General features: G+C 35.3%; 3 protein-coding genes across 6 annotated transcripts; 1 reads left to right on the top strand and 2 right to left on the bottom strand.

Moving 5' to 3' along the window:
• Nucleotides 1-10,727: 10,727 nt before the first annotated feature.
• On the bottom strand, nucleotides 10,728-11,723 carry LOC113714145 (glutathione S-transferase T3-like). The gene has a single exon (XM_027237940.1). It carries the CDS (start codon nucleotides 11,721-11,723, stop codon nucleotides 10,728-10,730), a length of 996 nt encoding a protein of 331 aa, XP_027093741.1.
• Nucleotides 11,724-13,502: 1,779 nt separating this feature from the next.
• Nucleotides 13,503-19,384, top strand: LOC113714506 (peptide chain release factor 1, mitochondrial). Of its 4 annotated transcripts, none has more exons than XR_011822394.1 (12): nucleotides 13,503-13,846; nucleotides 15,200-15,300; nucleotides 15,644-15,742; nucleotides 16,327-16,510; nucleotides 16,627-16,675; nucleotides 16,755-16,833; nucleotides 17,023-17,097; nucleotides 17,169-17,246; nucleotides 17,388-17,546; nucleotides 18,325-18,420; nucleotides 18,509-18,773; nucleotides 19,166-19,384. XR_011822394.1 is itself a non-coding variant. In XM_072069011.1 (12 exons), exons 1-11 carry the CDS (start codon nucleotides 13,639-13,641, stop codon nucleotides 18,704-18,706), a joined length of 1,326 nt encoding a protein of 441 aa, XP_071925112.1. In that variant the 5' UTR covers nucleotides 13,503-13,638; the 3' UTR covers nucleotides 18,707-18,732; nucleotides 19,166-19,384. The 4 variants fall into 4 exon arrangements, 3 of the variants coding, with proteins under 3 accessions (XP_071925112.1, XP_027094186.2, XP_027094185.2); XM_072069011.1 differs by having other exon boundaries at nucleotides 18,509-18,732; XM_027238385.2 differs by lacking the exon at nucleotides 19,166-19,384 and having other exon boundaries at nucleotides 16,330-16,510; nucleotides 18,509-19,123.
• A 281-nt stretch (nucleotides 19,385-19,665) lies between these two features.
• LOC113714505 (uncharacterized) lies at nucleotides 19,666-23,729 on the bottom strand. Its single transcript, XM_027238383.2, has 4 exons — nucleotides 23,292-23,729; nucleotides 22,453-23,078; nucleotides 20,099-20,614; nucleotides 19,666-20,024 (listed from the first exon to the last, which is right to left on the bottom strand). Exons 1-4 carry the CDS (start codon nucleotides 23,503-23,505, stop codon nucleotides 19,878-19,880), a joined length of 1,503 nt encoding a protein of 500 aa, XP_027094184.1. The 5' UTR covers nucleotides 23,506-23,729; the 3' UTR covers nucleotides 19,666-19,877.
• Nucleotides 23,730-25,546: the final 1,817 nt, after the last annotated feature.

The raw sequence follows: 25,546 nt of genomic DNA, 5'->3' as shown, positions 1-25,546 counted from the left end.
ACATGACAAATTAAGACAATGTCGAAGAACAAACTGTTATAAAAAAACAAACTCTTCCTCTTCAAGAATCAGTGTCATTAAGAAAATTCACTAGAGAAAGGAGAAGTGTAGTGTCAGATGCTTATATTGTTTTTTTCCAAGAATATGAGGATGACTCTGAATTGATGGAAGATGATCAAATCAACTTCCGTTGAGCCATGGAAAGTTTAAATTCTCAAAAGTGGATCGATGCCATGAATGAGGAGATTAAATCCATGAAGGACAATAATATCTAGGATATTGTCTCATTGTCAGAAAGTGCGAAATCCATTGGTTATAAATGGATATTTAAAATCAAGAGAAATTCGAAAGGTAATGTGAAAAGATACAAAACTCGTCTTGTCGCTAAGGGATTTACACAAAAAGAAGGTATTGATTATAAAAAAACCTTCTCTCCAATCTCTTCAAAGGACTCTTTTAGAATTATCATGGCATTAGTAGCATATTTCGATCTTGAGTTATATCAGATGGATGTAAAGACAGCGTTTCTCAATGATAACATTGATGAGACAATTTATATAGTGTAACTAGAAAATTTTGTATCAGGAGATCCAAAAAATATGGTTTACAAACTTAAAAAATCCATTTATGGGTTCAAACAAGCATCTCGACAATGGTATTTCAAATTTCATCAAGTGATCATCTCATTTGATTTTGAGATGAATTTAGTGGATGATTGTATATACCATAAGTTATGTGAGAGCAAGTATATTTTTCTGGTATTGTACGTTGATGATATTTTGCTTGCTAGCAACGATATTAGTTTATTGCATGAAACCAAGAAATTTCTAACTAAAAATTTTGAGATGAAAGATTTTGGTGATACATCTTTTGTGTTAGACATATAGATACACCGTGATCGCTCTCGGGATATTTTAGAACTATCACAAAAGGGTTATATTGAAAAGATTCTTAAAAAGTATGGCATGCAAAATTGTAAACCAGATGACACTCCTATGGTTAAAGAAGGCAAATTTAGCATTGAGCAGTGTCTTAAAAATGCTTTTGAGGAAAGAGAGATGTAAAAGATTCCTTATGCCTCAGTAGTAGGGAGTCTAATGTATGTTCAAGTATGTACGCGTTCGGATATTGCGTATATTACTGGGATGTTGGGTAGATATCTGAATAATCTTGGATTAGAGCATTGTAAAGCAACCAAACAGGTCTTACGGTATTTACAGAAAACAAAAGACTACATGCTCACGTATCGGAAGTCAGATGAGTTAGAGATCATTGGGTATACTGATTCCGATTATACTGGATGCCAAGATACTATGAAGTCAATGTCAGGCTATGTGTACTTATTGGCTGGAGGTGTCATATCCTGAAAGAGTGCTAAATAGTCCCTCATAGCATCTTCCACTATGGCTGCAGAGTTTATAGCTTGTTATGCGGCATTCAATTAGGAAATTTGGCTGCGAAATTTCGTTACAGGATTACGTGTGGTGGATAATATTAAAAAATCATTCAAATTATTTTGTGACAATAAGTCAGTAGTTCTATATTCCAACAATAATAGGAACTCGACAAAATCTAGACATATAGATATCAAGTTCCTGGCTGTTAAAAAAAGAGTACAGAGTGGACAGTTATCGATAAAGCATATCGGGACAAACTCCATGGTTGCAGATCCGCTTACAAAGGGATTGTCACCCAAAATGTTTCATGTGCATACTGCTCATATGGGTGTCGTGTTATTAAATGATATACAGTTTTAGTGGGAGTTTGTTATTTTAAACGCTCTTATGATATTTTTCAGTTATTAAGGATTTAAGGATATTTTATGCATAAATAAAGTTTGAATTTATTTACACTCTGACTTTGGTATGGTTTGATCTCATGAAAATTTAAGATGGACCAGTTGAAAATAAGCATGTTTTGATCACAATACATGAAATTTTCATGCTACACATCCACATCATGATTCATGTCATTCAATTATATCAATGTATGTGACCATTGATGGGTCGAGTTACGAAATTGTAACAAAAGCTGCTTTGATCCTATGTTGGTATGATTGATGGACCGAATTGATTACAGATACATTGTGATAATGACAGTAAAGTTGAGCTCATATGGTTTATTGTGAAACATAATTATAAGGTTACACATATAGTCCAAGTGGGAGATTGTTGGATCCTTAATCCAACATTGGACTTATATGTGAATAATTATGTGTTGCAAACTATCAATTAAGGTTAAACCCAATTAAAATGATCAAATATAGTTTGGATTTAATGTATCTAATAGGGTGTGGGTCTTTAATGTATAGAGAATTAAGGGTTCCTATTTCTATGATGGGCTGAAATAGGGTTCCAAAGGGTAACAGGAATGTTACCTATAAATAGGGTCATGGTCCCCAGATTACACGGATTCTTATTTTATCGTATTCTCTAGTACCACAAATATAGCTCTTCTCTAATATTCCATCGTCAGGAAAGATACCAGAAAGATACTAAAGGGCTCTCTCTAGATTAGGCAAATACGTGTTGATTTGGAAAGCCACCTCAAAATCTCTAGGGATTCAAGCACTAGTTTGTCAACATGAATCAAGGTACGCTTCCGCAATTTTTCTTGTTAATTTATTTCTTAATAATCGCCATATAAATTTTGGGTTTAATAGGTGATGGTTTTCACCAAAAGTTAATTCAGATAACCACCCTAACAGGTATAGGTTATGATTATAAATTTAAAAAATTTATACAGTAATTAAATTAAATCGAGTAAATTTACCATATGCATGATTGTATATTCGGATATCCATATTCTCTTTGAATTTACTATTAACAATACTTGTGATATTGTAAAATTGTTTGACCTCAACCACGTAACTAACTTTCGAGCACATGTATCATTTTTAAACCTAAGATTTTTTGAAATACATGTTGATAAGAGTATGAAACAATATTAAAAGTTTGATATAGTGCTACTGATGGAACTTACCAACTGCGTAGGTATCGAGCAAAATCTAAATTATGATTGATATACAATTTGCTAGTTCCAATTGTACAAAGTGATGGTCCTGCATAGTATGGTTATATTCGTTAAAAAACTATTCAAATTATATAGAGTATAAGTAAAAACATTTGATTTACCTCTAAAATTTCGTACGCAAATACCACATGCTAGTAAAATATTATTTTTGGTAGCAGACTGATATTATAGGATTTGTAGTATATTCAATAACTTAATACTCAAATCACCGATAAGGCAAAATTTGCCTAAATAAGCTTTACAGTGTCCTAACTTCTTGCAAAAAAAAAATGCTAAATAGTCTTAATTGGCATAACAAGTTACGGCAATGTGCCAGTGGCATCTAAGCCTAATTTTTTTTAGGTTAAAATCTAGTCCTAATTAATTCTATTGTTTTTTTATCATGTTGTATGCTTCCGAATTAAAATTGTATTAAAATAGCATGTAAATGAGCATTTGTTTTTAATTAAGGAGTAAAAAGGATTTAAAATATAAATAACAAACTATAAACGGTTTATGAAGTAGATTATGAGAAAGTTTTAAATTTTAAATTTGACTGGTGATAGGGTTGGTTATAACCCACTACTTTTTATGTATTAAAATAAATACAAAAATCTATAACCCACTACTTGTTTTGTTCTTGGGAATTTTTTTAGAGTTAAATATAGTAAACTCCTTAACTTTACATTTAGCTGCACTTGACCCCATCAACTTTACATTTAGTTGCACATTTGTAATTTTTTTGAAACGTGATTATAATTTGCAAACCTCATTTGTAGGGGTGACTATAGGGTTAGTGTGGTGACAAATATTTCTTAATTATAAAAATATAATATTGTATTAAAATAGCATACGAATGAGCAATTGTCTTTAATTAAAGAGTAAAAAGGATTTAAACTATAAATAACAAATTATAAACGATTTATGAAGTAGATTATGGGAAAGTTTTAAATTTTAAATTTGACTGGTGATAGGGTTAGTTATAACCCACTACTTTTTATGTATTAAAATAAATACAAAAATCTATAACCCATTACTTGTTCCGTTCTTGGGATATTTTTTAGGGTTAAATATATTAAACCCCTTAATTGTACATTTAACTGCACTTTATCTCTTAACTTTACATTTAGTTGCACATTTTCGATTTTTTTGAAACGTGATTGTAATTTGCAAAACTCATTTGTTTGTAGGGGTGGTTATAGGGTTAGTGTAGTGACAAATATTTCTTAATTATAAAAATGTAACATTGTATTAAATAGCAAACGAATGAGCATTTGTCTTTAATTAAGGAGTAAAAAAGATTTAAAATATAAATAACAAACTATAACCGGTTTATGAAGGAGATAGTGGGAATGTTTTAAATTTTAAATTTGATTGGTGATAGGGTTGGTTATAACCCACTACTTTTTATGTATTAAAATAAATGCAAAAATTTAGACAAAAGAATGAGAAGTTTGGAAGCCATTGAGAGGTCTTTGGTAAAAACCTCTTCTACAATACATATAGATATAGATTTCAAATTGCATACTTATCATGTAGCCTATTATCTAATATTTAACATATTAACATATTACCAAACTTATAAATGATTATTGCTACTGAGAAATAATATTTGAAACCCGTCAAATTGGTAACAATAAAATGAAAACAACTTATCAAATATAAAACATAGAACATACTATCAAATACACACACACGCATATATATATGTATATATATGTATGTATACAAATACATATATATATATATATAAATATATTTGAAGACAACTTTTCAATCTGAGCATCCATTGAGCCTCCAACTCATCATTCTATTTTTCTACAATTTTGAATTATTTATTTGTAATAAATTCTTTTCCATATTTGAATAAATACTACCATAATTAAATCACTTAAATTGAAAATTTCTTATCTATCATATAGTAATTATACTTAAATGCACTAATCCTACCTAATATAAACATTTGGGAACTATAATATATCAATTAAAATTGGAAATATATTCAAATCTTACAAGAAAATATAAAAAATTTTCCATTATAACATTTTAATTTCAACTTAAATACGTAAAATGTATCATTTAAGCTTAGAAATTTCAACAAATCATATGGTAATACTAATCTTGCCCGGTATAATTAATATACTACTCTCATGTTTCCTTAGGGAATATACAAGAAGGTAATAGCAATATGCAAATATTATAAAAAAAAATAGAAACAATAAAACATAAATGTTACAATTTAGTAGTTATGATTTACAATTCTCTTAGGGAATTAAGTACACTATTTTAATGAATTTATCACTTTACTTTTTAATTTTTGTGTCATATTTCTTTATTCTTGAACTTTGACATAGCAATGTCTATCATTAGAGAATCCACAATGGTTTACACCCTTTAGGGTGTAATCTACATGCTACATCAGCATTCCACTATTCTACATCAACATTCCATTATCTCCTTTTTTAATTACACTCTCATTCACAATGGATTACACTTACAGAGTATAATAGCATGGGTCCACGTGCCACATCAGCATTCCACTATCTCTTTTTTTATTATACTTTCTCCCCTCTTTTATTTTAATAATGCACAACTCATAACCCATAAATAAACAAATTTATTATTTTAAAAATGATTATTTTTAAAAATAAGTTATTGACGTGACACCTCAAACGTGAAAATGTCATAATAATCCATTATTAATTAATAATACCCTATCTACTAAATTTAACTCCATGACATAATATTAAAATTAAATAAAATACAAATAATAATATAACGAATACTAATTTTCATTATTATTGCCTCCGAATCGTTTCCAAATATGCTCGACCAAATCTGACAGAAGTTGATGATGTACTTCCCGATCACGTAGTTCCGCATTCCTTTAAAGATAATGGTGAAAATTTTCAACTGAACCTTGAATCACAGGGATCGTTGGTTCTTCATCATCATCATCCCAGTTTCTTATTGCAACTCCCTCATCCTCGACAATCATATTATGCAATATGTGTACATTATATCTTTCAATTTATCTCTATGCCAAAATCGAGCTTGGCCACGTACAATTGCCCAACGAGATTGGAGCACTCCAAAAGCTTGGTCGACGTCTTTTCTTGCAGCCTCCTACATTTGCTTAAATTTGATCTTCTTTGGATCTTTAGGAGATGTAAAACTTTTAACAAATGTTGCCCATTCTGGATATATGCCATCTGCTAGACAATACCCTTTATTGTATTGTGTGCTGTTTACCATAAATTGAATATCAGAAGCATATTTATGTAATACGTCGTTAAATAGTGGAGATTGATTGAGTACATTAATGTCATTGTTAGATCCCGCAACGGCAAAAAATGCATGCCATATCCACAAATCTGCTGATGCAACTGCTTCTAGTATTATTGTGGGAGATCCTTGATCACCTCGAGTAAATTGACCTTTCCATGCCACGAGGCAATTCTTTCATTGCCAATGCATGCAGTCAATGCTACCAAGCATTTCGGGGAAACCATGGTGCTCAGAATGCAATCGAAGTAAACGTTCAACGTCATTAGTATTAGGCCTTCTCAAGTATTGTGCCCCATAAATATCGATCACGCATCGACAAAATTGTGACAAACATTCGATTGCAGTGGATTCACCCATCCTTATGTACTCGTCTAACTGGTTAGCAGGTGCTCCATATGCTAACTGTCAGATAGCTTGTGACAGCCCCACCTCACCCTAAGGCGAACCAAAGGGTTCGGCGGACCGCCTGCCCAACTCTCGTTAGGATTACGGAGTTGAATCACACAAACCTGATATAGCACACAACGAATCCCCAAGAGAACAATCAATCGAAGACTACTAAGTTGAGAAACATGAGTTCTACACCGTAACGTACCATGGTACTTCGATCAAACGTCCCCAACGGAAACAAAAATGAAGACGAAAATGCAAATGGAAAGCGGACACATCACAATTCGGCCAAGGTATGGCTGGATTTCCGGCCGGATCGCTGGTCGGATATGAGGCAGTGAGTAACCCAAAAATTTTTCAAAACCACTGCTAATCCGGCCAAAAACTGGCTGGATATACGGCCGGATTTGGTGAACAATTCCAGCTAGAATTTTCTTTCCTTGTTCAAATGCAGCGCTCGTCCGATCGTCCAATAGTTACAAGTAGCATCTCAACAAACGCAAAGGTACCATCTCCAATGAATACACTTAATGTACATGATAAAACACTTATATACATACATTGCAAACTTTACAATTAAAAACGTGATACTTAATTAAAAGACAATTAGGATTTTGATTACACAAGAGCTAACAAAAGAACGTTTACACTAGGTCAACCCTTTTCTCAAAATCACGGTTCAAAGTGTGGTTCCCTATAAGGAAAAGAAAGATAACGGGAAAGGGGTGAACTTACGCTCAATGAGGTACAAAAATAATAGCAAGTAAGAATCATGAAACTTCATATTCAGTTAGTCACATATGCAAATCAGATAAAGAAATGAACAAACACCATAGATAGAAAGAATACGGGTGGCTCTCAAGAGCTAAATTCCCATTTGCTTCACCGAAACTTGATCAAATAATAGTTGACACTCTATCAACTTTTCGAATAAAGTAACCAGTCCAGTCCAGTCCAGTAGAGCACCATTTTATACCAAAATCCGTCCATCAAACTTACCCCTTATCGGGCACGAACACCTCAACAAAAACAGAAGTGGTAATACTCGAGTATATCGAAGTCAAAGGTCTCAATACCCAAAAATTCCTAGAACAGACTACTGTGATTCGTTATCTAATCGACTAGACCCTTGCCGGTTTGACTCGAGTAAGTTAGCCACAGGATTTGAGTTCAGAGGTCACAGAAAGGTCGTTGGATACAAGCTTTCAAACGACGTCAGAACAGATACAGATACAGATAGCAAATTCAAATTCGCACAGTAAATAAGCATACAGACAGACAAAAGAACGAGTGTGATGAAGTACACCCTCGTCTCAAACAGAATAAACAGATAATACAGTCATTCATATCACAGATTGCATGTACAGAAACCAAGTTAAGCGACAATAAAGGGAGTGGTACACTCATCAGTTCAAGCAAAACAATTTCAAACGTTCCCCCTCGAAGTACTTTCTGAATCACCAGCACGTCCTAAAACGATCAAAGTAAAACAATTATGGTTCCTATGGGAACGACATTTACAAATGAAAATCAACTATGAGTTGTATGCCTAACCAAACGAACTACGAATGCAAGGGTGCAAAAGTGTGATTTTGGAACGAAAAGGTAATGAGAGGACTTAGGGCTTGAACGACCCAAAAGCCCTTCATTTCTACCAAAAGGCAACTCAAACTTAAAGGAACCAAACAGTCTAGAAAATTGGACAGCATCTCCCCTAAATTTGCTTACTTTTCCAGCTATCATGGCTTCATTTTTTTCTCAAATCAGCCCTAAATCAGCCCCAATGTCACACACAAAATAATTTCATTTCAATTGCCATTCAATAGACTCAATGTCGTACAAGTACAAAATCAAACTAGGAAAATGTCCGGAAATGAAGCTTAAACCCTAAAACAAAAGACAGATTTGACATCGCTTAGCGTATCGGACACAACTGAAGCTACGCTTATTGAATTGGTGTGCAATTTATACCATTTCGAAACTAAGAGAAAATGCTACAACTTTGATGAAGACCACTCAATTCAGTTCGTAGTGTATCCAAGTCAAAATTTCAAATTACCAAACCAAAATCTCGCAATCAGGCTAGTTAACCGCACTATGCGTAACGACAATAACTCAAGCTACCGAAATCCGATTGAGGCATTTTCAAGGCCGTTGGAAAGCTAAGACATAGCACTATAACTTCCATATTTTGGCCAAATGCTAATTCAGTACGGATCAAGATGAATAGATGCGGTCAGATTGGTGAAATGTCAACATTGTCCACAGAGCTCTACCTATGGCAATCAGGGGTATTTTTATCTTTTCATATGCTACAGTGATCAGATTGAACTGAAAATTTATAGACAGCTATAAAACATCATTTTCTACAACTTTTATGTTTTAACCTAAGGCTGATTCGGCCTCCATCATGGCCGAACAGAACCGGGCAGAACAAGGTAAGATGAAACCCTAAACTGGAATTTATGCACTCTAACTGAAATTTCTTTAGGCAATCAAAACTAACATACCAAAGCTCCATTTCACACCATATTAAGCTATCATTCCATGTCCCAACAATAATCACCATATAAAATCAGAAAAATCACAAAAATTCTAAAAATTGTCAAACTCTACTTTAAACCCTAAAATTTTCCACAAAATAATCTATTTAGCCACTACAGCCCACTAATCAACCATTATGAAAGCAAAGAAGGAACTTTCTTAGCAACTTACCTCAAAAACTCAAGAAAGCTATCAACTTAGGTCTTCCCTTTCCAAAACAACTCCACCGCCTTCTTTAATCCTTCCTAACAAGGAGTTTTTATGGAGTGATTTGAGATGTTAATGGTTGGAACTCAAGATTTGGGTTTGGATTTGAAGAAACAAGATGAAGTTTTCCTCTCTTTTCTCTCCTCAAAGGTTCGGCCAAGCTTCATGAAGAATGAAGATGATTTGGATCAAAAATTAGATATTTAGTAAAGGTAAAAAAGTTAGGCAAGTCCAACTTCCAATAGTTTTGTGACAAGTGGTCCTTTAGGGTTTCAATTCTATTCTTTTGTCTACCAATGGTAATTTATCTAGCTAACCTCTAATTGTATCCTAACACCTTGTAAAAAAATATCACTTGATGCAAAACTCCAACAAGTTGTCAAAAATATATCGCATTTATCGCACTAGCGGGTCCCACGTCAATAATACATTTCAAACTTATCATGAACTAACTTAAACTAGGAAAATGATTTAAAAACTTTATTCACTTATAAAATCCCTGAAAAAATCGAAATAGTAGGGTATAATGAAGAAAAATGTATGCGAGGAAATAAAATAAATAATATAAAATTAGGAAAATTTATGGGTCCTTACATAGCTGCTATGGTTTTTTGAAGTGGAGAAAGTCCTCTTTTGCTGGCTGCATTGACCCTCATTTGAAAAAACTCTGAATGATTTGTCATTGACTCCACAATTCGAAGGAACAATTCCCTTCTCATTCGAAATCGTTGGCGGAATATATGTGAAGGATACACTGGCTCATCGGTGAAATAGTCATTAAAAAATCGAACATGTCCGACACCACGCTCTCGATTGTAATATCTTCGATTGTGTGGACGGATGTTACGACTTGAAGATGTATGTTGCATTTGCCATTGCTCCAACATCTTCATAATTTGATCATCAATGTCATCCATCATTTCATCGACTAAAAACTTTTTAATTTCTTCTATAAGAGAGATATTAGGATATTGAGACATTTTTTGAGTGTGTTGAGTATTTGGTGCCAATGTATTGCATCTTGCCAATACATATATAGTGCTAGTGTTATAACGGCTAGTTTTTCAATGGCTATTTTTCCAACGGCTAATTTTCCAACAGCTAGTTTTCTGATGGCTATTTTTGTAACGGCTAATTTTCATAATAAAATTAAAATGGTGAACTTTAAAATTTTATTTCCAAATAACATAAATGACATGAAATTATAAGTAATATTACAAATAAACTATTAAAAACTCAAATATAAATTTAACAATTACATATAGTAAAATAAAATTAAAAATAGACTAAGAAATATTATATTTGGCTTTTAGGATGGAGCACATTTGCTCATGAATTCGAAGCTGCTGATCGGTCATGCTCGTGGTATCCTTGAGTAAGATTTTGTAATCACTTCGAAAATTATAACTTTCTAACTTATTTGCCAAGTTTTCCATAGCTTGCAATTTTTCTTCTTTTTGCTGTATCAACATTTTTCGGATTTGATCAAATTCCCCACTTACATTTTCCTCATTCACCTTTGATTTTGCCTTTCTCTTTCCCTTCTTTGATGCTTTTTGACCAGGTGGGTGAACTTCACGTGCTTCATTATCATCGATGTCAAAATTTGAATCCACATTGGATGAAGAAGTGTATGCCCCGTTTTCATTAGTCCTTATCTTTTTTGAAGAACGCTGCATAGGAGCATTTACCTTCCACTTTGGATCATTTTTCAACAACACCCACACATGTTCATGTAAAAAATGCTTGTTATTATTCTGATGAAATAGCTCACGTGCGTGTTGCTTGATCTGGTCATGATTCCACCCGCTATGATGTTCGCCGACCAATCTGTTGTAATGTTGGTTGAACTCATTAACCATCCTACTCAACCAATGCCAATGTGATTTCACTGTTTTATATTTTCGTGGTGGTCCAGATTTCCGATTCTCATTGAAGCAGTCGACGACTCGTTTCCAAAAACTCTCTTCTTTTTGAGAGTTATCCACAATGCTGCAATTTGAAATTGTGAGCCAAGCACTTGCAAGCATCTTGTCATCATCCACACTCCATGGAACACGTTTACCGTCAGGTTTTTCCACCGCCTCATTTGTGAGATTTATATTTTCTACCTCACGTTGTGTTGAATACGGCGGAAATTGAGAATCTGAAATTGACTCTGTTGGTATTGCATTATCTTGTTGACTGGCGAAATCAAAATCCTTCCTTATCTCCGACAGAGTCGTTGAGCCTTCACAACCCATACCAAGGTTATCATACCCCGGTGTATAGTGATTTCCCATAGAAGGATTAAAATAATTAAGTGACGGATACATGGGAATTTGATATGGAAAATGTGGTGGATTTTGGAAATTTGATGGATTGGGTAAATTTGGGTAATTTGGAATTGAAAATGGATAATTTGGCAAATCTGGTGAATTTTGAAAATTTTGGTGGTTTTGATTTTGTGAAGCAGATGAATTTTCAATATTTGGACTATTTAACATATCTCTAAAGCTACTAAGATTCTCATCCATAATGATAAAATACTAAAATTTATAAAATTATGTAAAGAGATTGAAAATAATGAATAAGGGAGTATGAAAGATAATGGAGTAGAAGATTGTGAAGTGAAATAAAAAAAATTACTTTATGTGTTTATAGGAAGTAAAATAAATTATCCATTGCTAAAATATAGCCGTTGTAAAAAAAGGCCGTTGTAAAATAGCTGGCTCCAAAAATGACCGTTGTAAAATGTTTCAAAAAATGACCAAGTAAAATGCTATCTCATTTTTGCTATTTGGACGTTTGCTGGTGTTGTCATGCCGTTTGGGTCCCATAACATCTTCCGTGACGCGCATCATCAGTATTGTGCGTGTAATCTCCATGACACGGCTTCACATTGAAGCGGTGTAATGTGGGGCATTACACCCCCGATTATACATTGTTGTGGATGCTCTTACATATAAGAGAAAATATTTTCATTCTAGAGATTCATATGATACTGTGTACTCTCATTAATTTCTTATCTAGATTCTGTTAACATTGAACCATAGTTTTGACTAATGTTAACTTCTTTTTTGTTTACTAAATTTAGACGCATATAAAATATGTTTTTGATATATCCACACGTGCATGCATGGGCTACACATACATATATATATGTGTGTGTGTGTGTATGTGTGTGTGTGTGTGTATAATATTTGAAGATGAGTTATATAGTAAATAAATTCTATTGAGATGAACTCAAATAAACAAGGATGTGTTTGGATGGTTCTTTTTAGGAACATATTAGGAGTTTTTGAAAAAAAATTTCAGTAGATATTTATAGAAAAATTTCAAAGATGCAAAATTTTATAAAATTTTACGTCGATCCCACTTATAAAAAATTTGACCTTGGATTTGGCAAAAACTTTTGAAATGATAATGAAATAGGTCATGAATTGGAAAAATATGGTTAGGAGGTGGAAGAATAGCAATTGGTAGGATAAAGGAAATATCATGAGTGACATGGACAACTGTCTTGGTCGTGACAGCTCTTAGATCGTTAGCCTGGCAATCATTGTAGCCCATATTCGATTAGAAGAATCTTATATAAATAGAGGTGTTAAAATAGGTGATTCGGACGGGTTTCAACAGATATAAATGGATAATGGGTATAGTTAGGTCAATCCATATATATCCATTTAATAAATGGGTATTGATATACCCAATTACCCATTTATAACTCACTTGAAAATTTACTTTTTTTTTTATTTTTTTGCATGTTGTTTGATAAAAAATTCTGACATTTTATCGTTATTAGATTGGTAAAAAATTCAAATTTATTTGCTTAACACCTACTAAAATTTGTATTTAGATGTATAATTATTTTTAAAAGAGTTTAAATGGGTGAGTCGAGTCAATCTACTATTTACCAATTAAATAGGTTTAATTGGATACCTATTTACATCTATTCAAAATTCATTGCATACCCAAGTTCACCTATTAGTGGACGGATTTAGACAAGTCAATATAATTGAATTATGGTTGACACTTATATATTATGTTTATATGAAAATTTAAAAAAAAAATATTTGTAGGGCTTGGGCTTGGGACCGGTCGCATTGCCCAATTAGGATATAGTAGTATTAAGTTAACAAGGGGAAACAGCAAGCTAATCCCCTACTACTTTGAACACCTTAAAAAAAAAGACAAACCGTTAAAACGGAAAATCTAATGGGAAATGGAAGGAGATTTTGGTTTTGGCGGAACAATCAATTTCTGGTTTGGGCATTGAAAGAGTTCGGATCTTCTTCTTGCTGTTCATGCAAATTACAAGTCCTTAAGCTTAAGAATGGAGCTAGTAGGATGCAATCCTCCAGGGCGCCGGCGCCGGAGAGGTCCTCCGTGCTGAATTTCCTCCGCTCATATTCCACCACCACTGGTTTGCTGCTTCTTCATTATCCTTTTCATTTTTTATTGGTATCCTATTAATACAGTATTTTTGGACTATAAAATGTTTAGTAGACATAAGTTCCTGCTGTTTTTGTTCTAGACACAATCATTCTTCTGTACTCATTATAGGTGTTGGAGCCATTAATTCAGTGATAACCCCCGTGTTCGTTGTGCTGATTTTTGATTAGATTAGACTCATTTTGTATATTTATCTAACTTTCCTTTTATGCAATGAGGAAAAAGCTAGGAGTAGATCATCCGCATGATCAAGCAATTACAATACAATTTCCCTGTTTTAAACTGTTAATCTAATGCAAGAATCCTGAAATCCTGAAGAACCTACAAGAAGGATAAAGGTCCAGACCATGTTATATGTTCTATGCATATCTGTTCTGATCGCAAACTTATGCTTGATTCGATTACATTTTGGTAGAATTGAGAGAATACCTCAATTTTTCTCGACTTTGATTCATGGTGGCAGTTGATGGATATTTAGGGTCCGTTTGTTTTAGTGTAAAATTTTTTGCCAAGGAAAATATTTTCAGTGAAAACCATCTTCATAGGAAAAAAAATTATTTCCCTTCATTTTCAGGTGTTTGGTGCACTTTTGAAAAATAATACTTGCAGCCAAAACCCACAAAGAATGTTCCCCTCAAAGATTTGTCAGTTTCCTTCTGCCAACAACCAGAACTCCCATCCACACCTATATCAATTCATCACCCCAATCCAAATACTTCAAATTCCAAAAAATTAGATCATACTCCATGATCAGGAAATCCATAGTATCGCAAACCCATTACCATTACAGCTCATACTAATTGCCTAATCGCTATGTCAATGGAAATTGCATCAGAATGAGATCCTTATCATTGATAGAGTTCTATCAGATGAAGCACTTCACTGATGCTTACAAATAGTACTAAGATAGATAATGAAGATGGGGAGGCGTCTTTGTGGTGGTGGTGGGGGAGGCGGCTGTAGGTCTAGGTTAGGCACAATAGATAATTTTCAGTCATGATCTGAAAATTTTCGGTTTAGTAAAGGATCATGAGACTGATGAGCTCTCAAATTTTTCCCTCTTAAAGGGATCGTGAGGTTGATGAGCTCTGAGAGTTATTGGAAAATAACTTCAGCACAACAGATGCAGAAGTCATTTTCCTCCTGATTGCGCAAAAGATTTTCCACGGGAAAAAATTTTCCCAATCTTTTTGGCTGCCAAACACCAGAATTTCCTGAAAATATTTTCCAGCATATTTTCAGTCCAAACAAACAGACCCTTAATCTTCGTTTTTCCAATTTTGGGACGACTCAATTTGGTTTTTCTTTGGTTTCGAATTGGCAGAAACACAACCTCAATTATCTATTGATCTTGTCAAGATTATGGAGCAAAGATTGTCAGCTATTGAGCAGAGGAGTTGTTATCTTATGGGCCTCATAAATCAGGTTATTTTACCTCAGTATTCTTCCAATGTTATTATCTAATTCCTCGCTTATTTGTATTCTGTGTAAACAAGCACCTGAGGGTCTTTTATCTTTTGGTTTTTTTTTTGGGTTAAATTATAAAGTACTGTCGTCTGTTGTAAAGGAAGTTCGATAAACAGAATCGTGCTCAAATGCTTGTGCCTCTCTTTGGTTATGAGCTTTCTGTCAGCACAAAGCTAGTGCTGGTTCTGATGATCTTCTCTTCTAGTACTATGTTCTTGCTTTGAGGCAAATCCACTTTAATTCATGTTATATGGCAGATTCTGTTTTCTTGATTTAATTCCTGCCTTTTGGTTTAAGACAGCCAGAAGCCTCACCAGCAGAATATTCAACGGCAAATAAGGAGCTCCGCAAGCTCAGACATTCACTAGATCTTATTAATCAATTGAGGGCCAAACAAAAGGTAAGGTTGATTTGTTCTATAGGCAGCTGCTTGGATGATGTCTGACTATGTACATTCAACAAGCTGGAAAAGACTATCACCTCTTTAGGGAATCTCTATAGATACAAAGCATGTAAGGCTTAGCTTTTGTATTGGTGTCTAAGAAGGGAAGTAAAAGGAAAAAGAAAAGGTTGATGAGAGAGAATTTTTCCCTTGTTTTTGAGTTTGGGAGACAAAACAATCAGAGTTTCATTTTCTTTGTAATTATGGAAGTTGGAAAGAATAGAACAGAAAAGAAGCGAAAGCAAGGAAAATTTGGTATTGTTTCTGTTCATTGGCTATTCTTTGAAAGCGATTAGTCCAGGGCTGAAACATTATTCTCTGTCATTTCTTCTAATTTTTTGGTCTCTTTTTCCTCTTGGATTGCTTATAACCACCATCTCTGGTCTTTCTGGTTACTTTATTTTATTTTACTTTATTTTTGTTACAGATACCATTACATGCTTCTAACACATTCCTTGTAGTGGACCTTGACTTCTTCTTTTGTTCGCAATGCATTTCCTTTTCGTTACCCTGTTCTCTCTTCCCCCTCCCATTTCTGATAGGAGATTAAGGATTTGAAGTTGGTGATAACTGAGTGTCAAGATGATAGAGACATGAAAGAGATGGCTTCCGAAGAACTGAGCCAAGCCATGGAAGAAGAGAAGAGACTACAATGTCTCCTCCTTAAACATCTACTTCCCAAGGATGATGCAGATGAACGTGACTGCATATTGGAAGTAAGAGCAGGTACAGTTAAAAATGGGGCTTTCTTTTGAAGTTGCATTTCTCTTCTCTTTTCTGTATATGGATTGAGTGCATTTGGAATAGGATAATGTGAGTATTATTTACAAAGTCTATTTTAGGGACTGGAGGAGAGGAGGCTTCTCTGTTTGCAGTTGACATTTTTAAAATGTGAGTTTTTGTAATATGACATGATTAATTGTCTTGGATACAGAAATACTTTTGCTGTTCTGACATTTTCTTATATCAGGTATGATAAATATGCCCAGCAGAATGGTTGGAGGTTTGACGTGCTAGATGTGGCAGAGTCTGATCTTAAAGGATACAAGGTCCATTTTTCCTTGCTTTTTTTGATAGTAATATCCCATCTTTGGTAGATATCCTGATGTGTGTTTATCCTGATAGCAATATACCATCTTTGGTAGTATCCAAAATGCCCCATGTGTTTGTTATGTTTTGCCAACTTTCCCATATATGTCTGTATAAAAGTCCTTTTGACATGTGCTGGCTCTTTCCAGGAGGCTAGTGCAGCAATATCTGGAGTTGGTGTTTATGGGAAATTAAAATTTGAAAGTGGAATTCATAGAGTGCAGGTTGCAGCTCTCCATTTATAGTTGTGAATTTTGGTCCTTCTCTGAAAGCTTACTGATATGCCTTTTTTTAGCGAGTTCCTGTGACAGAAAAATCTGGACGTGTGCATACAAGTGCTGTATCTGTTGCAATACTTCCTCAGGCAGATCAGGTAGGAGAGTTTTAGCAAGAGAAGGGAAAACTCTGTTGTGCCATATGTTCACATGTTTCTGGTGTTTCATATGATTAAATTTGCAAAGACTAAGCTTGAAATGATAGGCTTTTATAGTTCTATTTTTAACTATTCTTGCAGGTAGATGTGCAGCTGAGGAATGAAGACTTGAGAATCGATACATATAGATCTGGTGGTTCAGGGGGTCAGCATGCTAATACAACTAACAGTGCTGTTAGGATCACTCACATTCCATCTGGGTTGACAGTTGCCATACAAGATGAACGGTCTCAACACATGGTAACTGACCCGATCTAATCCTAATGTGTCTTCAAACTATAATGGGTAATAACTCTAATGCCAAATAAGAGATTAAGAGGTATAGATATTGAGTACATGTATTTTGTCGCGGAGTCTTTGCTTTGATGCAACACTATAATCGTGTCGTTATTCTTTCTCCAATTTATCCATGCAAACATGGTGGGATTAATTGCCTGAACAGTTTTACCAGTTGCTCATTGACCTATTCTTTCTTGTGATTTCAGGTCCATATAGGGTCTAATAATTATGCCTCGTATGTTGTAGATGCTAGAATGGTGACTGCACTTCTAATTTGGCTCTTCATTAACTTGAATATAGAAGAGGAACTGTTTAGTTGTAATCTTGCTGCTTTAGAATAGATTATTTTTCTTGAATCCCCCTCTTTTAGTTGTTTTTCCAAATGGAGCAAGAGGGACACAGATGCTTAGCTTGTAGGCCTTTTTATTTTTTTCTCCAAGAGTTGTTACTTCCATGGCTATGTGAATTGAGTTTTTACCTCAAATTGCCAATATTCCACCAACTGATCAAAGTATCTACTGAAAAAATCTCTTAAGTTTTGTCAATCACATGAAAAGAATTAGTTTTTTATATTTCTCTGATATGAATGTTTTCTTGGTTGGATGGATAACTGCTATTGGTTATCTTTAATTATGGCTTTAGGAACAAGTTGTATGAGTATACTCTTGCTGCAATTTGTTTCTTGATGCTTATGTTCAGTGATTTTTCTTAAAATTTTCATTTTGGAATCTCTTGCTAGAACAAGAGTAAAGCACTTAAAGTGCTGTGTGCAAAGTTATATGAAATGGAAAGATCAAGAGCTCACTCATTCCGATCAAAGCTTCGATTGGAGCAGGTATGGATTCTATTCATAGCAAACTGGTAAATTGACGTCACTTGATTGACAGTTTCCAGTAATATTTTAATGTTCACATGCTGAACAGATTGGTAGTGGAGACCGCTCAGAACGTATTCGGACATACAACTTTCCTCAAGGGCGGGTTACTGATCACCGCGTTGGCATCGCTAGTCATTCTATGGATGAGATAATGCAGGGCCAGGGTTTGGATACTTTCATTGATGCTCTACTTTTGCAGCAGGAAATGGAAGCTATTGCATCTTTTAGCTCTGTTCACTCTTGATGGTTTATTTCATCTTTCCAGAAGAAGTAATCTGCTTCAATATTCACTCCACAGTATATTTAGCCAGGTTTTGTTGCAAGGAACAAAATGGTTCATATCTTGTTTGTGTTTAGGGTTTATATCACCCATTGTCAGGAAAGTGAAGAAGCACTGCAAACATTTATACTGTTAAGAAGCTAATTTAGCTCATGGGCTAAAGCTAAACTTAGAGCCTGCTATTGGAGAGGGATGATATGCTGAATCCTTTCCTTTTCAAAATTAAGTCTCATGGGCCACATAGATACATCAGTATAGTTGAGTGCTGGAGATTCCCTGAAACCCCTGTCTGTTAGTGTATTGGGGTTAATTCAGAATGGTAGCATGAACTGAATACATACATTATAAACAAAGTTCTTGATTAATGATTTGGTTTTACTACACTTTGTCTTACATCAACTGAGACATTTTATCTTTCCAAAGGATGCAGAGGCTGTGAGCAGAGCAGGTTGTGTTATAAAAGCTTCCACAAAGTGGTGTCTGATTTTTCCGTCAATTTGTGGAGCCAAACTTTCAGAGTTTTCCTTGTACCATCTCTGAATGCTATTCACTAGACTAGACTGATAGGTTTTTGTTAGCTTCTATTGGAATTTTAACTGTGAATTGAATTACCAGTTACAGCAGATAACCACCTTCCCTGTCTCTCTCGCATAACAAGCATTCTGGAGTACAATATTAGAGGGACTTCATGTCATGTTCAAATACCATGTGCATGCTACATGACAAGCAGCATTCTGGCAAATGAGTTTGGCTTCATAGGTAATGGACTACAACTCATGTTACAATTATGTGCCCACTACTACACCTACTTTCAGGACATGGTAATGGAGGGTCCATAACTTATTCAACTGGTAGGAACCAAAGGGCTAACACGCTACACTATGTAAATTCAAATAGATTAGAGAGCTCTTTAGATCTTCACATTTAACACAAAATTTTCTGGAAATTTTTATTTCTAGCAACGAAAAATCATGTGATCTACAATATGGTTAATGGTCGAGGTGCCTTCCACCTCCTCTTCTCATTGTATCTCTGTAAATACTTATTTTCTGTTAGCTTCATTAGTAGAGGAAAGCTGCTGGACAAAGAGCTATGTTGTGCTAGGGTAATATCTGGGCGTAGCTTGGATATAGTGTTATGCAGATGAAGGTGGTTGGGAAGTCAGAATGACATCAAAGTCGCTGAGAGTCCATTCTGCAACTTCTTCCTTGTTACTAACAAAAATTTCAGTTCCCACATCCAATGATGTCCATATTCTTCTAGCTGGACGGGTACCTGGATCCTGCAGAACCATGATCATGGTCATTCACATATGACAGAAACGCGCAGCTGGAGAAGGTTAGCATAATTGCTGACCTGATAGAAGTAAAGTCTACTGGAGAGCGCACCAACATTGAGCTCCCAAGTTCTCCCATCTCCCACCCAACCCTCCCCTCGTTTACTTGGATAGCCGTACTCGGCCCATACGGGGTGCGGGAGCAACTGAACCAGTTCCTGTGCCTGTGGATTACTATAAGGATCACAAGTACTGTCGGGGAATTCCAGGAAACGGGCATTTCCAGGAGCACAGTAATAGTGATAAGCCGAGTAAGGAAAGTGAGCTGTGTCATTTCTTAGGATCTTGATGTTGTTTGGAGTGATGTGGTATGGAGGGCATCTGTTCATGCTTGCAGGGCTGCACCATGCTTGAGTTTCTGGGTTGATGATCATCTCGCTGTATCTCGTGACATCGGTGAGCACATCCCCGTCGCAAGGACGGCCGTCATTTTTCCAGCAGCTCCCTATGTCCATCAAGTAGAACTGGCTCTTGGGTCCTCCCCCTTGCTTGATGTCAAGGGTCAATTTCACCTTGAAGTCAGGGGACTCTGGAAGCTGATCCACAGACAAAATGTCATCAACAAAAAATACTACTCATTCTCATTCTGGCTTGAAAGATTGGCATCATTTTTAGCACAAACATGGGTGACCAATGATTTGAATCCTAGAACATGCGGCACTACAGAACACATCCATATTAATCTGCATGTCTTGAGGAGCTTTTGTTTGGTTTCGGTTGAGAAAGGTCTGGAGGAAGAATTTGGGAAAAAAAAAATTTTTTTTGGGCAAGACAAGTTAATTAAAGATCAAAATGTAGCCCAGCAGTCAGTGGCAGACAGATTAGGGGCCAGTTGACCCCAACCTTTCGAGAAACTTTTTTGATCACAGAAAATTTTGAGAATTTTGTATTGAAATCTTTCTTTTGCCCCACCTACACATTTTGACAAAATTCCATTGTTCTTTCTTTGAAGATTTTTTTGGCGGGCTATTTAATTTGTTGATGTACCAAATTCAACCTCTAATTACATGCTTTAGTATAAGGTACTCCCTTGTAAAATTTTGTTCATATTCTCAGGAAAAAACTCTTAATAACTAAATTATGCACGCTTTTCAATAAATTGTCTCACTTTTTATCCATGACAAATTGAATTCAAGTATTTGATTCTACATATACATCCTTTTTTTTTATTTTATACAAAGGACTCGTTTTCTTTTACACTTTGTGCGTTTGGATTCATGATGTATAACAGACATTTGAGGCTATTAGATATAGTTATTTTAAAATGTTTGATGTATATTTTATTCCTTTTCTCTCCTAGAAGATGTTAATTATTCTTCTTTTTTTTTTTTTGCTATAGTACTATATTTATGTTTATATAGTAAGTGGGAGGGATCCAACCTGAGACCTCATTTACATTCCTTCCCCCTTAATCATTCAATCCATCCCTCCCCCGTACTACTATAGTTTATTGGTGTATATTTTGATTTACTACTTAATATAGCTTATTATAAAAAAAAATTACTCAATATTGTTGTTTTATCAACTTCACGGTTACTCTTGTTTCGTTTGAACCATACTGTGATGAGAATAATCTTGTGGATATGGAAATGTGGATCAAAATTTTTTACTTTCAAATATCAAAATTGGAAAATCAAGCAAACAAAACAAAAATATATAGCATAAATACATAATTTTTATAATTTTTAAACATGTTTTTTAATCATTTTTTTCTTATCATTTTGCACACACATTTGTAGACTTATAGTAGGGGTGCTAAATTTTGCTCTAAACAATTATCCAAACACAGATGTTTCCTATAACCAAAAGCCGCCAAAATCAGTGGCTCCATCACAGCTAATAGCGCAAGCATGGGTAGAGGTGTGAGTACTAGTTTGTCGGTCAAGTGAATTACTTTTTATTTCGTGTTTCTCGGGAGCACCAAGTCAAACAAGTTTAATCATTTGCCCCAAAAAGTTCATGGATTCCTTCTCAAAAATCATTTGGCCGGTGACCTAAAGTTGGACCACTTTCCATTCACTCATCCTAATTTTGGTATTGGCCAATCGGAATTCTTCTTCTTCTTCTTCTACTTCTTTTTTTAAATACATGTATTTGAATAGGAGATTATTTGTAAAAAAATTATTTAGAATAATATTGTAATATTTTTTGAAACGTATTTGTTAAGCGTAGATAAAAAAATTTAAATTCAAAATTTTTTACTTATACTCGCGCTTTTCGGTACCACTCGACTCACCCCTTCCCCCCGTTTACGATGCAAGTTGAATAATGTTTGATTTTTTTTTTTTTGGGTGCAAATCATGATTAACCAAACGCACTTTTTGGAAACATTATTCTGGTTGAGACTTGGGGGATGAGAATGTGGTAGACTTACAATTTTGAGCATTCCTCTGGAATCATAATGGTATCCACAAGAGAAGCCTTTGGTTGCATCAGCTCGTAGGTACAACATCAGCCAGGGGTAGAATTTAGTGGTCCTGAGTTTGTGTCTGAATATCCAACTCCCACCATCGCCAACTTTCTTCTCCCAAACCACCTCAAAGTAAGAATTCAGAGAAGAATCACCAAGAGTACCAATCCCAAAGGGAGGAGGGAAAGGAACCAAATCATAGGTGCCACTAAAACCTCCTTTCATGGTTTTGATCCCATTTTCTGAGGTGACTACAGCGGTGGGCTGATGGTACAACAACGGTTGGTTCATGCATCCCTTCCCGAAACATGGAAACTGCCCTGAAATGAAAGGTGGTACCTTCTCGCCATTCTTGGGACAAAGCCCGGATCTCGTGTCGTAGTTTCCATTCTTGAGCATAATCATCCAAAACTGCCAAGGTTTTGTTGGGGCGGTATGGTCTGCAACCTCACACAGGGAGCCCAGGTACAGCTCTTTCTCCACTGCGTAGAGATTTGGATCATTCAGAGCCTTTTCTGGCAAACCAGGGAATGGTTTCCCGACTCCCAGCTTGTTGTCAACCTCAGTCACTTTGTGGATCAAGGAACCATCTAATTTTACCAACCACGGAAAAGATTGATCAACAACGGCATGACAAGGTTAAATCCATTGACAAAATGAAACAGAAAACGTTACAGAATTTGATGCTTTACAGTATTAATGTAGTAACTACTAGTAGTAATTAAATCCGATCTTTCAATGCAAGTGTAGTTATCAGTATCACATCTACAAGGGAAACTTTATGGGTTGGTTGGGAGGCTTACTGGAGGAGATATGAAAGCAATCGGCAGCTCTTGGGCTACCCATGCCAGGGGCCTCCTCGTTTCCAACTTCATTGCAGAAATTCCAAGCTTCAAATGCTACCCTCAGCTCATCTCTTCTCATTCCGGGATCTCCCACAGCTGAAGCAGCATTTGCAGCATCAAACAGTTGTGCTGCCAAGCAACACGCCACTACCAAAAGTAAACTGGGCTTCATGGCATCTAAATTAATCAACTTTCAGTAAGGAATTGAAGAGAGCTGATGGGGAAAGATGAAGAGGCAGATATTTATATTGAGGACCTGGTGACTGGTGAGGAAGAAGCAGAGAGAATTGAGTCAGTAACATAACCCAAAAAAGAAATAAATCAAAGAAAATTTACCCTGCTTTTCGTGGGAAGGAATAGGAGGGAGTGATTTGAACGAGTAACTAGTGTTTGAGTTTCCATTTCTTTTTTCAGTGCTTGTAAGCTGGGGATAACTAGGTACCAGATTGGGACAGCCACGGTTAGATTTTGTGCAGCTGTGTACATGGTTCAAAGTCGCGGTCGCGGTCGCGGCCTGAAACGTTCCACATCGGTCTCGGAATATCGATCGCCGGTTTCGGTGAGACGTCAATTTTAAAGTATTTAATATTCTAAAAATTGTTAATAATATAAAAAAGTATGCTAAATAAAAATAATTAAAAAATAGCAAAAGAAATGGCCAAGTCAATCCGTCGCGGTGTGACTCGGCTGATTTCTCGTCTTGACTCGGGATAACTCGGAGTGACTCGGCCGAGTCAATCCGTCGCGGGGACGACTCGGCCGATTTCTCGGCGAGTCAAGTATTTTGGTATCGTTTCGTCACGGTATCGTATCGGTAGGGGCCGAGACGATGATGACTCGGCCGAGTCGTCTCGGTCTCGGCCGAGACTTCGAACCATGGTTGTGTACGAATATTGTATGTTTTTTTGAACCATTTGAATTGCTATTTTTACGAAATTTTTTGATGTACATGAAATAAAAAAATGATTAAAAAATATAATAATTAATAAAATTTACACATGCAATAAAAGCTCAGTGATCACTAAAAAAAAACTGTAGATCGAGGGTTTAAACTCCGCCCACACCTGCAGTGAAAAATAATCTAAAGAAAAAACCAAAGTGCCTATTTGATCTAATCAAATTTATATACTCGTTGTCCCTTTACACGAAATGTTACCACAGGAAAAAAAAAAAAACAAAATTATATGGGTACACATCGAATTAGTTGAAAAATATGCTAACTGTGTAACTACAAGAAAATCCCAACAGTAGCTTCGGTAGTCCACCACTAGTCCACTAGATAGTAGCAGTACGGCATCCATATTGTGAATTACGTAAGAAATATACCATATAATAAGAAGAAAATCTCTAACGCTTCCTTCCTTTAGTCCACTAGGCAGCAGTGGTACGGTATCCTTGTTGCCAATCGTGATTATGATGAAGAAGAGACGTTTGTCTTTGCGTGTTTGTCTGTCTTTCACTGTAGATTATGTCCCAAGTTCAGTTCTGAGTTCTGACGGTGGCGGTGCTTCGGCTCATCGAGGCATGATACCTTTCTTTGTTTGTTGGCTCCACCACCTACTACGGCCATGCTTCTAATGTAATGCATGGAATAGAATTGCAACAGATATTTTCTAGATACTTACAAGTTACTAAAATTCCCCCACCTTTCCCTATCATCCAGCTGGGAGCAAATTACCCGATTACCAATTAAACTTTTCGAATGATAACTTTTAAAAATATATATTTATTTACTAAACTATCAAAAGTATAGATTTTGGATCTAATCGTTTGTGTGTTTTCACCGTTATGCCTCGTGATTAGTGCAAATCCTTACATCAGACAGACTAATTTGACGGTAGAAGCAGACGGAATAATTCAAAATTTATATTTTTGATAATTTGATTAGTAGATACATGCTTTTAAAATTTAAGTAACCAAAACCCTACTATTCCAAAAGTTTAGTAAGTAGTCGGGTAATTTGCTTCACCTGCTGGTATTGTGTGTGATTTTGTGCAGTCTAGTCTTGTTGTGTTCCATTTTTATTGCTTTAACCGGGATTGTGACTCTTGTTTCTTTCCTTCTTTACTCTTTTTTTTTTTCTATAACAATAACATTTGTATAATCTACTCTAATATAATCTATAGGGAGGGAAGCCGACGGCAAATTCCATTGAAGAAAGCCACTTAAAAGTGATAGCCATAATTAAGTGGCAAGACCCTTGACCTCCCACC

Source organism: Coffea arabica, chromosome 10c, assembly GCF_036785885.1.
Source record: "Coffea arabica cultivar ET-39 chromosome 10c, Coffea Arabica ET-39 HiFi, whole genome shotgun sequence".
NCBI classification, from domain to species: Eukaryota; Viridiplantae; Streptophyta; class Magnoliopsida; order Gentianales; family Rubiaceae; genus Coffea; species Coffea arabica.
The sequence above is the reverse complement of the archived record's forward strand: the minus strand, read 5'-3'. Positions and strand labels throughout refer to the sequence as shown.

Bases quoted from the DNA above. Each gene is read 5' to 3' on its own strand.
- LOC113714145 (XM_027237940.1), bottom strand. From the start codon at position 11,723: ATGGGAAATCACTATACACCGGGGTATGATAACCTTGGTATGGGTTGT.
- LOC113714506 (XM_072069011.1), top strand. From the start codon at position 13,639: ATGGGAAATGGAAGGAGATTTTGGTTTTGGCGGAACAATCAATTTCTG. The intron at 16,511-16,626 runs GTACAGTTAAAA...AGTCTATTTTAG, and splicing joins CATATTGGAAGTAAGAGCAG to GGACTGGAGGAGAGGAGGCT. The intron at 16,834-17,022 runs GTCCATTTTTCC...GGCTCTTTCCAG, and splicing joins CTGATCTTAAAGGATACAAG to GAGGCTAGTGCAGCAATATC.
- LOC113714505 (XM_027238383.2), bottom strand. From the start codon at position 23,505: ATGAAGCCCAGTTTACTTTTGGTAGTGGCGTGTTGCTTGGCAGCACAA. The intron at 23,079-23,291 runs GTAAGCCTCCCA...TGGTAAAATTAG, and splicing joins TTGCTTTCATATCTCCTCCA to ATGGTTCCTTGATCCACAAA. The intron at 20,615-22,452 runs GTAAGTCTACCA...TCTGTGGATCAG, and splicing joins CCAGAGGAATGCTCAAAATT to CTTCCAGAGTCCCCTGACTT.